Source organism: Hyla sarda, chromosome 7, assembly GCF_029499605.1.
Source record: "Hyla sarda isolate aHylSar1 chromosome 7, aHylSar1.hap1, whole genome shotgun sequence".
NCBI lineage: Eukaryota > Metazoa > Chordata > Amphibia > Anura > Hylidae > Hyla > Hyla sarda.
The window spans coordinates 208,963,184-208,977,835 of record NC_079195.1 but is presented as its reverse complement, the minus strand read 5'-3'; the positions used below and the strand labels follow the sequence as shown (position 1 = coordinate 208,977,835).

At 44.0% G+C, this 14,652-nt stretch overlaps 1 protein-coding gene across 4 annotated transcripts in view; it reads left to right on the top strand.

The window, feature by feature from the left end:
* LOC130283266 (cytochrome P450 4B1-like) overlaps nt 1–14,652 on the top strand; it is a 35,639-nt gene that overhangs the window by 5,941 nt on the left and 15,046 nt on the right. The window contains exons 2-6 of one of the 4 annotated variants that reach the window (XM_056532493.1): nt 842–1,052; nt 6,650–6,794; nt 8,849–8,893; nt 11,303–11,430; nt 13,983–14,107. In XM_056532493.1, coding sequence (XP_056388468.1) covers nt 861–1,052; nt 6,650–6,794; nt 8,849–8,893; nt 11,303–11,430; nt 13,983–14,107 — 635 coding nt within the window. In that variant the 5' untranslated portion in view covers nt 842–860. Of the gene's footprint in view, nt 1–841; nt 1,053–3,541; nt 3,715–6,649; nt 6,795–8,848; nt 8,894–11,302; nt 11,431–13,982; nt 14,108–14,652 lie in introns of those variants that run through there. The other 3 variants (XM_056532494.1, XM_056532495.1, XM_056532496.1) reach the window with 3 other exon arrangements.

Here is a 14,652-nt window from a genome sequence, read left to right as displayed (position 1 = left end):
TGATGGAAATTTACAGGCCTCTCTCATCTTTTTTAAGTGGGAGAACTTGCACAATTGGTGCACAACCTTGCATCAGAGTGATTATTTGCCCCTCGTCTGGCCCAGGAATCAGCAGCCAAACCTCGGGTGGTGTAGAGGATAACCATGCCCTGGCATCACGAATACCAAGAGTTAATAACATCTGCCCTAAGGGTAATAACATCTGCCCTTCATCCAACACCCTCACCACATAATTACACAAGGAACAATATATTAGAAGTTTAGTTTGGTGACAGGTACTCTTTTCATGTTGCATAGTTTCATGTTGGCACTTTGCACTGCCTGCTTTTCGTACCATCTTCAGTGCCCAAGTTTAGTCCACACACACATATAACGTTCCGGTTAGTTAGGCATGAATGCGCAATAGTTTACTAGTGTCTGAATGCCTCTTGCTCTCTGTATATACAGTTCTAAGGTACAGTCATTCTCCTGGCTGGGTTACCAATCGACTCGATAGGTGACCATGCTTTCTCCTACGTACCGCAACACTAAACATGGACAGAGGAACTCACTTTGGCTTGTCATAAGTAACTGTATGCTGGTCAATGTGCATCTACTTCAGACAGGTGCCTCCAGCTGTTGCAAAACTACAACTCCCACCATGCCCAGACAGTCTTCAGCTGTCCGGGCATGCTGGGAGTTGTAGTTTTGCAACAATCGCTGTGAAAAAATTGTATTCTGCATTCAATTATCCTGTGTGTGCACCTTGTTTATTCTCCTCCTATTCCATTCATTGACTTGTTCTTTGAACCCGTGAGACTATAACTCCTCCTGTCAGTAATACTAATCCCTGGTTGTACAGCACAGAGCTTAATCCAGCCATGACCTCTTCCATGCTGCCCGGTGTCTTCTCCCTGAGCCCCTTTGAGCTCTTGTACTATGCAGCCTCCCTGTGCGCCCTGTACCTGCTCTACAAAGTCTCCAGTCTCTACCTGACACGGAAGAAACTGGAGAGAGTGTTCAGCGCTTTCCCAGGCCCGAAACGTCACTGGCTGTATGGCAACGTCCCTGAGGTAGGTGGACTTTCAATTTTTTAAAATTTTTTTTTTACACCACCTTCAAACAATTGGGATTATGATTTAGCGACAATTTAGTAAAATGCGTGGATGTACAATAGCTGAGTTAAATTTACTCACGGGCATGTTTGGCGCCTCAGTCAAGGGTGGGTCGGTTTTTCGGTAAAATCTTGTGTATAATGTAAGCACAGTGTGGTGTCTCGGTACCGTATTACATACCGTACCTAGTGAAGAGGTCCCCAAAGTCAGAGTAACTACGTTCAGGTAGGGCCCCTCAGGTGGAACAGCCCCTAGTCGCCTCTCCTCAATCCAAATTCTTTAATGTTAATATATATATATATATATATATATATATATATATATTTCGTAATAATATATATATCTAATATAATGTATAGTACTTACCTTGTTTAGCGGCGCAGGACCTTTGGTCATGTGACCATGTTAATCTCCTCTATGGTATGTTGGAGGACCTTTGGAGGTCCTTTGGGTCACGTGTTGCCCACAATCCTTTTTAATGGTGATTGACATCAGTATGGACCAATTAGCACTAGTCCAGCACCTGCCCATATAAGGGAGCTGTAGCCAATTATCGCTCTCTTGGGTTGCTGCTCTCGTGGATGCCGGACTAGCAGGACGGATCTGCGCAACTTTCAAAGACCCGCTAGGCCTGAAAAACCTACCGGCCTCAGCAGAACTAAAACTGTGAGTTCTAAACTACCCCCGCTAAAGCTAGCGTGACTACTGGACCGCAACTAATCCCCTAAATCCAGTGGAACAGCGCATAATACCTTAAAGACTCTAACTTGCTAAAGTCCCAACCTTTGTCAATCTCCTCCAAAGAAAGCAGTTGTATGCATAGAGACTGTTCCGTTATTGAAGCTTGCAGAAAATCTTCAGTAAAAGTTATACCTGTTTCAGAAAACTCTCCGGTTGTGAACATTCTATTATGATCTACCTCCCTATCGCTCTTGGGAAGGGTGGCGGTAGGACAAGCATTACTGAGGAGCCCTCACCCTGGTGTCACGAATAGCAAGGGTTAACAAGCACCCTTTAATAACCGCACAGCTACACACCCCATACCCTACACCCCCCCCCCCCCCCCCCAGGCTATCACAGCAGCGTCCAGCTTCTCTGCCGGTGCCCCCAATGGCACGATGGCTACAAACCAGCCCCAGGAACATGGACAGGTATGCACTGTCCTGTTGAGTGAGTGCGCTGTACAAAATGGGGGGGAAAATGTTTCTCAGATCATTGTCAACCTGGTACTGTAATCAGACCCTAAGGCAGTGTTTTCCAAACAGTGTGCCTCCAGCTGTTGCAAAACTACAACTCCCATCATGCCTGAACAGCCTTTGGCTGTCCAGGCATACTGGGAGTTGTAGTTTTGCAATAGCTGAAGGCACACTGCTTTGGAGACCCCGCCATAAGGCTTTGTTCACATGTTGCGTTACTGCGTTATAGTGCCAGTACCTTTTTGCAGTAATATTTATGAAGATCTATATGCACAATTGGGGAGCGTTATCAAAACCTGTGTAGAGGAAGAGCGGTGCAGTTACCCATAGCAACCAATCAGATTGCTTCTTTCAGTTATTTTACAGGCCTTTTCAAAAATGAAAGAAACAAGCTGATTGGTTGCTATGGGCAACCACACCACTCTTTCACTACACAGGTTTGAATGAATCTCCCCCAATATTAGGACATGTTCACACAGGTAAAACCTGCGTTCATTTGGGTGAGGAATCTCCCTGCTGGTTTCCACAACCAAATCAGTGCATTTCTGCATGGAAATCTGCCTCCTATTGACTTAAAAGGGTATTGATATTGTGGTAAGCTTGTGGGGGTATAGGGCATATGGGGTGTAGCTGTGCAGTGATGAAAGGGTGCTGGTTTAACCCTTAACTGTCGTGACGCCAGGGTGAGGGCTCCTCTGTATATGCTGGTCCTAAGAGCGATAGGGAGGAATAATAAATGATTGTCCACAACCGGAAGTTTCAGAAAACTGTAGGAACTTTTACTGCAGGTTTTATGCAGCATTAAACAGGAACAGTCTTTGTACAATAAGAGAGTCTATGAGGATCCTGACAGTTGGTTGGGACCTTGTGAGTTGTAAGCTCAGGAGATTTATTTGCACTGCTCCACTGGATTTAGGGGATTGAGATTAGGTCCACAGCCACGCGGACTTTAGCGGGGAGTTGTATTATAACTCACAGTTTAGAATTATCAGGCTTCGGCCTGGTCTTGTCTTTGTAAGTTGCACGGAACTCTTCTCTCTGCTAGTCCGGAACCCAAGAGAGCGAGGATTGGCTGGCAGCTCCCTTATATGGGCAGGGGCTGGCCTTGAGCTCATTGGTCCATACCATCTGTCATTCACTTTACAAGGAATTATAGTCAAGACATGTGACCACCCATGTGACCTAGGAAGGTCCTTTTAACATACCTTAATAGAATTAACATTAGTCATGTGACCTAAGGTCCTGCGACGCTATATTCAACATTAAATATATAATTACATATACATGTAAACATCATAAAATTAAAGAAGGAAGAGGTGACTTGGGGCTATCCCACCAGGAGGACCCTACTGGAACGAAGTAACTCTGACTTTGGGGACCACCATACAAGGTACTGTATACCATACGGTACCGGGACACCACAGGTAAAACCTGCGTTGATTTGGGTGAGGAATCTCCCTGCCGGTTTCCACAACCAAATCAGTGCATTTCTGCATGAAAATCTGCCTCCTATTGACTTAAAAGGGTATTGACATAAAAGTATATACATGTACATTGCCTTTCATTGTATACACAGAATAATACAGATTTTTTATTTTTTTTGCACTGACACAAAAGTATTTATCCGCACATTTCTAAATGGAATCTCTGCAGATCTACATCAAAATCTGCATTAAAATGTAAAGATTTTAGATGCGGATTCTGCATGGATTTTCAGGGAAAAAAAATTCTGTCCCTTTAAACTAATACTGTAGTGCAAAATACCTTATCCCCTAGTTATAGATCGTGAGGGGTCTGACCGCTAGGACCCCCTGCGATATCCTGTACGGGGCCCCAGCAGCAGGCAAGAAAGGGGCGTGTCTGTCCCCAGCATGACGCAGCGAATGACACGCCCCCCCAATGCATCCCATAGCGATACATAGAGGGGACGGAAAGCTCCCTTCATGTGGTCTGCCGGGGCCTCGTACAGGAGATCGCAGGGGGTCCCAGCGGTCGGATCCCCCATGATCTATAACTTATAATGTATTTTGCACTACAGTATTACTTTAAATTTGTAGTGTGAACAAGCCCTTCATTCCTGGGGGTAAGGTCATGTTCACACGGTGGAATGTCCGTGCGAAATTCCACAGGGACATTCCACTGCAGCAGAGTCCGATTGATTTCAATGGGATTCTTCTGCACTGTTCAAATTATGGAATTTCCACGTTAGAAGCATCTTATCTATTCTTTTTGCCGATTTCGCACGGAAATGCATTGCAGTCTATGAGATGGCGCATTTCCCAGCGGTCCTAGCGCCTGCCAGATTATTTAAATGTACAGAATGTCCACACGTGTTTTCCGTATGGACATTTAGCTAATTTTATGCTGGGTCAACATGTCCTAAGTGTGTGATTGCAGGAGATGAATGAATGTAATGTAATAAATTCCCTAGAACAGTGGTCTTCAACCTGCGGACCTCCAGATGTTGCAAAACTACAACTCCCAGCATGCCCGGACAGCCGATGGCTGTCCGGGCATGCTGGGAATTGTAGTTTTTCAACATCTGGAGGTCCGCAGGTTGGAGACCACTGCCCTAGAAGTTCGATTTTTTCCTTCGATATGATTGTAGATGACAGCATGTCCAATAGTTGGGATGTTTTCTCTGTTTGTAGACATGTATGCCTTTTGTTCTAGTTTTAGTTTTATGTTTTAAGTCTTCAGTCTTATCTGAGGTCATGGTTCCAGAGGTCTCGCCCTGGTGATAATGTAGCTAATATATGAAGTGAACATCTTATCTCTTTATGATCCCCAAAGTCAACTTGAAGTTTAATCATTGTCTTCATGGGTGATAATCTTCAAGATAAACGTCTGATTACTAAAGGGGAAATCAAGATCTGTGGGCAAAACATTGGCTGGGAGCTTCATTGCTAACTTAGGAGTAGTGTTGAGCGGCATAGGCCATAGTCGAATTCGCGATATTTCAGGAATATATGGACGAATATTCGTCATATATTCGTTATATTTGCATATTCGTAATAATCGCGTTTTTATTTTCGCATATGCGGAACATTTGCGGATGCGAAAACTAGCATAAAGCAAAATTACCATAAGCGAAAATTAGCATATGCAAAAATTAGCATATGCAAATTTTCGCATTTGCGAAAATTCGAACGTCAGTCTCACACAGTAGTATTAGAGCCTTCTTTACACCACACAAGCTGGAAGCAGAGAGGGGGGATCACTGTGATGTGTACTGTGAAAAAAAAAAATACGAATATTCGCAAGCAACACTACTTAGGAGTACCTCATAAAAATAAGACTTGAGGTTAAAAAAATAAAAAATAAAAATAAATGAAATTTGGCAAATTGGGTCGGAGGAATCCTGAACTCTGTGGATAGAACCAGTGGCATAGCATGAGTTGCCAGCACTTGGGGCAAAGCATTCTACCCCCAAATCTGGGCTGTCAATGTTAGCAAGCAGTGATGTGCAAAGTATTTGCATTGCTGCTCACCAGGGGCATACACAGGTTTAAAGGGGGTACTCCGGCGCTAAGACATCTTATCCCCAATCCAAAGAATAGGGGATAAGATGCCTGATTGCGGGGGTCCTGCCGCTGGGGACCTCCATGATCGTTGACGCGGAACCCCGTTACCATCAGCCCCCGGAACATGTTCACTCTGGGTCTGGTGACAGCCGATCACGGGGCCGGAGTATTGTGACATCACGGCTCCGCCCCTGTATGATGTCATGCTCCGCCCCCTCAATGAAAGCCTATGGGAGGGGGCGTGATGTCACAATACTCCAGCCCGTGATCGGCAGTCATCAGACCCAGAGTGAACATGCTCCGGGGGCTGATGGTACCGGGTTGCTGCGTGAAAGATCATGGGGGTCCCCAGTGGCGGGACCCCCTCGATCAGGCATCTTATCCTTTTATCCTTTGGATAGGGGATAAGATGTCTTAGCGCCGGAGTACCCCTTTAAAAAAATCAAATAAGACCAGGAGCACATTATCACTGCAGTGACTAAATAATCCCATGATACTGTTATTAAAGTGTTACTGTCGTTCTTTGTTACTTATGACCAATCACGCAGACATGTGAAAAGTTTTGACTGGTGAGACACCCCAATTGATGTCGTTTCTGGGCCCCAATGCAAAGTCTGTAACAGGGCCCCATATGTCAGTTATAATGCTGGCCTCTTATGGGGTAGATGTGCTTTGGGGCCCACTTAGGCACCAGGGCCCGGAGCGACTGCTACCTCTGCAACCTCTATATCTACGCACCTGGATCTATAGATATAGCCAGGAGAGGTTTATGGAGCCTCTGAAAAGTGGTAGGACAAGCAAAGGTTTTATCTAAGATCTTTCTTCTTATTAACAGATGAGACAAAATGGGAAGATTTTGGACATTGTCAGTGGGTATGCAAAACAATTTGACTGTGCCTTCCCCATGTGGCTTGGAAGTTTCTTTGCCTCTCTCACTGTCTATCATCCAGACTATGTGAAAGCCATTCTGTCTAGGCAAGGTGAGTAACAATGCCGGCTATATCATTCTTTTTAGTATATTTTGGATTGATTTATTAAACGTTCATATGTGTGACAAACCTTTAAAGGGGTACTCCGCTGGAAAACATTATTATTATTTTTTTTTTTAAATCAACTGATGCCTCAAAGTTAAAGGGGTATTCCGGGCAAAAACATTTTATCCCCTATCCAAAGGATAGGGGATAAGATGTCTGATCGCGGGGGGGCCCGCTGCTGAGACCCCCCCCCCCGCGATCTCCCTGCAGCACCCGCATTCTATGCGGGGACTGCATCTCTAGTTTCGGAAACCTCTGGGACTGGGGACGTGACATCACGCCAATCCCCCTCCATTCAGGTCTATAGACATGAATGGAGGGAGCGTGGCGTGAAGTCACGTCCCCAGTCCCGGAAACCTGGAGGTTTACGAAACTGGAGATTCAGCACCCGCATAGAATGCTGGTGCTGCAGGGAGATTGCGGGGGGTCTCAGCAGCGGACCCCCCCCCCTCCCCCTGCGATCAGACATCTTATCCCCTATCCTATTGCCTGGTATACCCCTTTAAAAATATTTGTACAAAATCTTAATCCTTCCAGTACTTATCGGCTGCTGTATGCTCCACAAGAAGTTCTTTTCTTTTTGGCTTTCCTTTCTGTCTGACCACAGTGCTCTCTGCTGACACCACTGTCCATGTCAGGAACTGTCCAGAGCAGCATATGTTTTCTATGGGGATTTGCTCCTACTTTGGACAGTTCCTAAAATGCACAGAGGAGTCAGCAGAGAGCATTGTGGTCAGACTGGAAAGAACTACACAACTTTCTCTGGAGCATACATCAGCTGTTAAATACTGGAAGGATTAAGATTTTTAAATAGAAGTAATGTACAAATCTGTTTACATTTCTGGCACCAGTTGATTAAAAAAAATATAAAAATAAATGTTTTCCAGCAGAGTACCCCTTTAAGTCATGGGATCTGTCCAAAGGATAGGGGATAGGATGTTAGATCGCCGCGGTCCCGCTGCTGGGGACCCCGGTTTATTGAAAGAGCTTTATTGTCCGTTCAGTCATTAAAAGTCATACAATAAATTACAATCACACAAAGCATGACAGTGCTGCTGGGGACCCCGGGAATCGCCGCTGCGGCACCCCGCCATCATTACTGCACAGAGCGAGTTCGCTCTGTGCGTAATGACGGGCAATACAGGGGCCGGAGCAGCGTGACGTCATGGCTTTGCTCCTCATGACATCACGTCCTGTCCCCTTAATGCAAGTCTATGGCAGGGGGCGTGACGACCGCCACGCCCCCTTCCCATAGACTTGTATTGACAGGGGCGGGCCGTGACGTCATGAGGGGCGGAGCCGTGTATTGCCCGTCATTACGTGTAGAGCGATCTCGCTCTGCGCAGTAATGATAGCGGGGTGCTGCAGCAGCGATCCCCGGGGTCCCCAGCAGCGGAACCCAGGCGATCTGAGATCGTATCCCCTATCCTTTGGGGATAAGATGTCTAGGGGCGGAGTACCCCTTTAAGGGTTTTCCAACATTGTTCCCTCAGGTTCCTATTGTTGTGTATCTGAAGCTTACAGGACACTGTTTTTCAGAGTTATGTTAAACTGGATATAGATATATATATATATATATATATATATATATATATATATATATATATATAATTTATATAGAAAAATTTTATGGACAGTGGCACACCAGGTGTCAGCAAAAAAATGTGATTTATTCCAAAGACGTGTAGGCAACGTTTCAGCTGGCTCACCCAGCCATTTTCTGCTTGAAAATGGCTGGGTGAGCCAGCTGAAACGTTGCCTACACGTCTTTGGAATAAATCACATTTTTTTTGCTGACACCTGGTGTGCCACTGTCCATTAAATTTTTCTGTTTGGAGGGGTCCCCAACCTAGACCCGACACAGTAGGCACCCGAGCACCTTTTCCTACCCTGGAGTGCTGCTTTCCTGCTCTATATATATATATATATATATATATATATATATATATATATAATCTCCTTAATGCACAGTCTATCTTTTATTTTTTATTTTTTTATAGATCCGAAGGACAACTTTGCCTATTACTTTCTAACACCATGGATTGGTAAGTATCATGGCTTTGTAAACTATCATATCTAAGCAGGATTTTACTCTTCACTAAGGGTCCGGAATTCCGTTTTTCTCTTCTTTTGGTCTGCGAAATTTGACTTCTGTGTTAACACTGGAGAGAGTAATATTGTATCCATCACTTATGGGGGAATACTAATGGAACTGTATGTAGTCTTTCATTCTCTTGGTGGCCTAATAACAGGAAGTTCCAAGGCAGGTCTGCACCATAATCTTAGCTTTTTCTAATAGAACAAAACTTCTAGGTACCCTAAAGCTAGTTTTCTTTAAAGGAAAGCTGTCACCCTGATGACCCACACTAAACCCAAAACACAGTGTTATAGCGTGTGTGACCACTAGTGATGAGCAGCAGGGGCCATATTCGAATTTGCGACATTTTGCGACTATATTCGTCCTATATTCGTGAAATTTACATATACGCTACGTTCGTTTTTTTTATGCGAAAATGTGTAATGAAATTCGCATAGTGTACATGCGCAATTATATTTGTCACCTAAAAGAATGGAGGGATCAATGTCACAAAACAAATACAGATGATCCAGCACATCAAAGAATGCAACTTTAAATGGTCACTCTCATTAAATCAAATTTTTGCTATTGCACTCCTTATGGTAAATAAAAAATATTTCTTATATACTTTGGTTAAAAAAATGAAGTTTTCTATGTTTTATTAGTGCTTAAAAAAGCTCAAGAGCACATTTTCCCCCCATCTCATACACAGACTTAGGACCGAAGCCCAAACACAAGAAGTGCAGCCTGGAGTGCTGAGTGGGGGGTGTCCAACCAACAGAATATGGCAGTTATGTTTGAGAGGAGCTATGATTGGATGAGGCTGGACACCCCCCCCCCCTCAGCACTCCAGGCTGCACTTCCTGTGTTTGGACCTTGGTAATAAGTCTGTGTATAAGATGGGGGAAAATGTGCTCTTGAGCTTTTTTAAGCACAAATAAAACATAGAAAACTTCATTTTTTTTTAACAATGTATATTAGAAATATTTTTTATTTACCATAAGGAGTGCAATAGCAAAAAATAATTTTAATGAGTGACCCTTTAATCAAGTCAACAGCACACATACAGGTAGACGTCAGACATGTACGTGTGCTGTTAACTTGAATAAAGCTGCATTCTTTGATGTGCTGGACCATCTGTATTTGTTTGTTCCATGGAGAGTGCCTGACAGGGCACGGGTCCAAGCACTGAACTGGGAGAGGTGAGCTGAATCCTGCTAGGGAGTGTCCTCTGACTGGGAGTGCCAATATTCGCATAGTCGCATATTCGTGGAAAAAAAAAAAGAATATTCATCATTACGAATATATATCACTATATTCTAAATATTCATGAAATCGCGAAGTGCCGATATTCGCGGTAAAAATTAACATTTCGAATATTTGCGCTCAACACTAGTGACCACTGAACAAGAGTCCAAAAACTTACAAAATTCTGTCCAGTGGTTCTTGTGATATGGGCTACAGAAGATCTCTTGCTCTATCTTTAGCTGATTGCACCCCACCGGCTGGCTGGCTGCCCCTGCCTCTGTCCCATCTCCTCCTACTGCCGTCCCAACGACGTGGAGTCGCCAGTCATGTAACCACTCTGCTCTGTAGCTGGAACGCATGCGCCGACGGACTTAACGTCATACTGAAGTGAGAGCTGTGCTTGCTAATAGCGCTCTGCTATTCTAGCATGCGCATCAGCTACAGGGCTCACGTGACTGGCGACTCCACATAACTGGCACGTCGAATCGCAAAAGATGATAATGCAAATTGAGGGGCAGCAGTAGAAGGAGACTGGCAGAGGCAGGTGCAACTAGCCGGCGGGGCCCCACCTCCTGTACACAGTTAAAGGGGTATTCTGCTGTTCAGCGTTTGTAGCAAACTGTTCCGAATGCTGGAGAAGGCGCCGGCAGCTCGTGATGTCATAGCCCCGCCCTCTCGTGATGTCATGCCCCACCCCTTCAATGCAAGTTTATGGGAGGGGGCGTGACGGACATCACGCTCCCTCCCATAGACTTGCGTTGAGGGGGCGGGGGTGTGTGATGCCATGAGGGGGCGGGGCTATGATGTCACGAGCTGCCGGCTCCAGCGTTCGGAACAGTTTGTTCCAAACGCTGAGCAGCAGAATACCCCTTTACGTGAATTCAGCAACATAACTTCTAAAGGCCATAACACAGAACACAGTAATAACTGGACAGAATTTAGTAAGTGACCCCTCTTTGGACTCCTGGTCACCCATGCTACTGTATAACCAGATATTGGGTTTAGTGTTGGTGATCAGGGTGACAGTTTTCCTTTAAAGCAATTTAAGCACAGGGTCTTTTCTCTAGTTGCGGTAAAACTTAACATCTCTTCACTACTTTGACCTGTCTTCTGCTTTCCTGTCATTCAGGGAAAGGTCTGCTGGTGCTGTCAGGACAGAAATGGTTCCAGCACCGAAAACTGTTAACCCCGGGATTCCATTATGATGTTCTGAAGCCGTATGTCGGATTGATGTCCAACTGCGCTAATGTCATGCTGGTAAGGAGACATTTCCAGGTTTATAAACCTCCTCAGCCACCTAAAGATCCATCTTGTGTAAAACCCCAACATATAAGACAGGGAGAGTAGAAGGAGATGATCGACCTAAATGGGGCTATGTTTTCATTGCAGTGACATGTATGCTCAGGTTATTATTAAATGGGCGCTGTCGTTAAAATACATTTTTGCTATTGCACTCCTATTGGTAAATAAAAAAAAAAATCAAATGTGAAAAAAAAAAAATTAAAAGATGTTTTGTTTGTGTTTTAAAAAGCTGCCACTAGGTGTCTCCCTACTTATCTAGAGCACATTTCCCCCCATCTGTTGCACAGACTTTGGACACGTGCTGGCTTGGCAGAAGTCCAAAATCAGGAAATGCTGAGGGTGGTATGTGCAGCCTTAGCCAATCATAGCTCATCTCACACACTGAACTGCTCTGGGCTGTGTTTAGGGAGGAAGTTCTCCCCTGTATGGCTTCAGATTATGTCACGCCTGCTGGGGAACGCCCCTTCCCAGTCTGTGAATCTGACTTAGACTGAGCAGAAAATACAGAGGAATATCAAGGTAGAAAACTAAAAAGTAATAAAAATAAAGGCAATGGGTGGTTTATCATGTTGGGGGCAGTGAACTGGGAGGATTATAAAAGTGTACAAGATCATGATAGGTACTCTTTAAATCTTATGAGTCCCTGCATACACACACATATGTTTGGAAAATAGCCTGAATGTAGTCGCAAGCTGACTATGTGCAGTGTCCCACTACAGGTGCTCGTATGGGGTGATGAAGCATCACCTTAGAACTGTTGAACTGAATGAAAAGTGCACTTTTGTCTGTTACCATGTAGTGGCGGATGGTATAATGTAATCCAATACACACACACTTTCGGCTCACTGCTCCCATGGAAGCACAACTTTGGGTTAAAAGAAAAATCTGCCAAAAGTTTTAGGCTGCCCAAACCGTGAGCAGAATAAAACTGGTGCAGGCGATGCGGCGCACTAAGAATTACTGATACACTTGGGCATATGCGAGTAATCCTAGATGCTGTCGGGACCCAGGTAAGTAGTCCTTGGGGCAGACCCCAGTGGCTGCTTCCTGCCCCACTTGAGTGATGCGTTTTATAATCTTATCACCTTTAAAGTTACAATGGTCCAGACTCAACATACAATGCTACGAACAGTCCAGATCTGTGAAACATGTCAATAGCTGGAAGAACTGACCAATCAGAATGGGAATTTTACTGGTAAAACACCTGTATTACTGAAGTGAATGCACTGACTGGCTGTCTCAGTACAGGGAGGTATTACATGTTCTCTATTACTCATTACAAGTACCAGGGTTAGCTGCTCCTTTGGGCACCAGGTGAGGGCGGCTCCATTTTACTTTTTTAGGACACTGTGTACTGTACAGGACCCTGAAGAAGCTCCTGTCCTCTACATAGACAGTGATTACAGCTCCCAGCAGATCTTTATTACTTTTATATATAAGGACGTTCATTATTTGTATTAGTTATCTACACATTTTTATTCCTCACTTTTTCCTATTTTTGGATGACATTTTGGTGTCTTCAGAACTGTGGTGTCCCGGCACCGTATTTCATACTGTGCCTTGGTTATTAGTCCCCAAAGTCAGAGTCCCTAGGACTAACGGGGTTCGCTTTCCTAATTAGCCCCTAGTCACCCCTTAGTAACTTGATATTTATGAATATTATCATTGTAAATATGTATATGGTGTTACTCACTTGTTTTAGCGTCGCAGGAACTGCGGGTCATGTGACTTGGTTCAGAACTCTATGGTATGTTGAAGGACCTTGGGTGGTTCTTGAGTCACGTGTTCTCCCATAATGCCATGTAACGGTGAGTGACAGTTGTTTTGGACCAATCCAAAACAGCTCAGCCCCTGCCCATATAAGGGAGCTGCGGCCATTGATCGCTCTCTTGGGTTGCTGACTCAGAATGAGGTAGGACCTCCGCAACTTTCAAGTACGTCTACTAGGCCAAAGCCTTGCGGCCTCGGCCTACACCACAGCGGTTATAGATACATAATTCCCCGCTACTCTCCGCAAGATCACTGGACCTAAACGCACCCCTAAATCCAGCGGATCTATGCAACAGAATCTTCCTAAAGCTACATTGAGCTTATCTGATCCCAACCAACTGTCAATCGCTGCTCAAATACAAATAGACTTTTTATCTGGACTGTTATTGCTATTGCCTGCTACAGAAATTCTTCAGTAAATGTTCCTGCAAGTTTCAGTTGACAGTGGTTGTGGACAATCCATTTATTATGCATTCACCTATCGTTCTTGGGAAGGGTGGCGATAGGCCCAGCACCATTATAGTATTTAACCCTACCCTATACCCCACCAAGGCACCACAGAACCAATTACCAGGTTTCCATAGAGTTATGGTCTCAACATACAATGGTCATCCTGGAACCTATTTAATATTGTAACTTGAGGGACCACTGTATTGACATTTACATTATATTGATGATAAAGGTGTCTACATAGTGCTAGGTTATTATATACTTTATAATCTAAAATCTTTTTTTAGGACAAATGGGAGAGACTGGTCCCAGATAAGAACCCAGTGGAACTTTTCCATCATGTCAGCCTCATGACCCTGGACTCCATCATGAAATGCGCCTTCAGCTATGAGAGCAATTGCCAGCTGGACAGGTTTGTGTAAAAAGACTGGTAAAAAATACATGACACAATTTGTTAACACATTTAGTAAAAAATGCAAAGCAACATTTTTGCATCTAATCAAGGAATTGCACGGGATTAGAGGGGATTGCGCACTTTAGTTATTAGCAATAATTAATTTCAGTGCTCTAAAACGATTACTTTTACCAGTGATGTATATACTGAAACATACAAACGAACAACAAAGGCATATGTAGTGGTTAAAAAAATATTTTTATTGAGGCGTAAATGCAAAAAGGACATACATTAAAAAAACAAACACATAAAATTCACATAGAATACAGAGAGTACTACTGGTAAAAAAAATGAACAAAAGTGGGGGCTTGCACATATCATGAGGCTACAAAGTAGGTATCACTGTGATAAATGTGAACTACAGTCCCCAATATCACCAATATTCATAAGACCATAGCAGCAAGTAAATAGCAAAGTGCATATAAATAAGCAGCAAGAAGGTACTAATAGAAAACAAAGGGGAAAAAACAAAAATTACACTCAATCATTACCAAGTGGGAGAG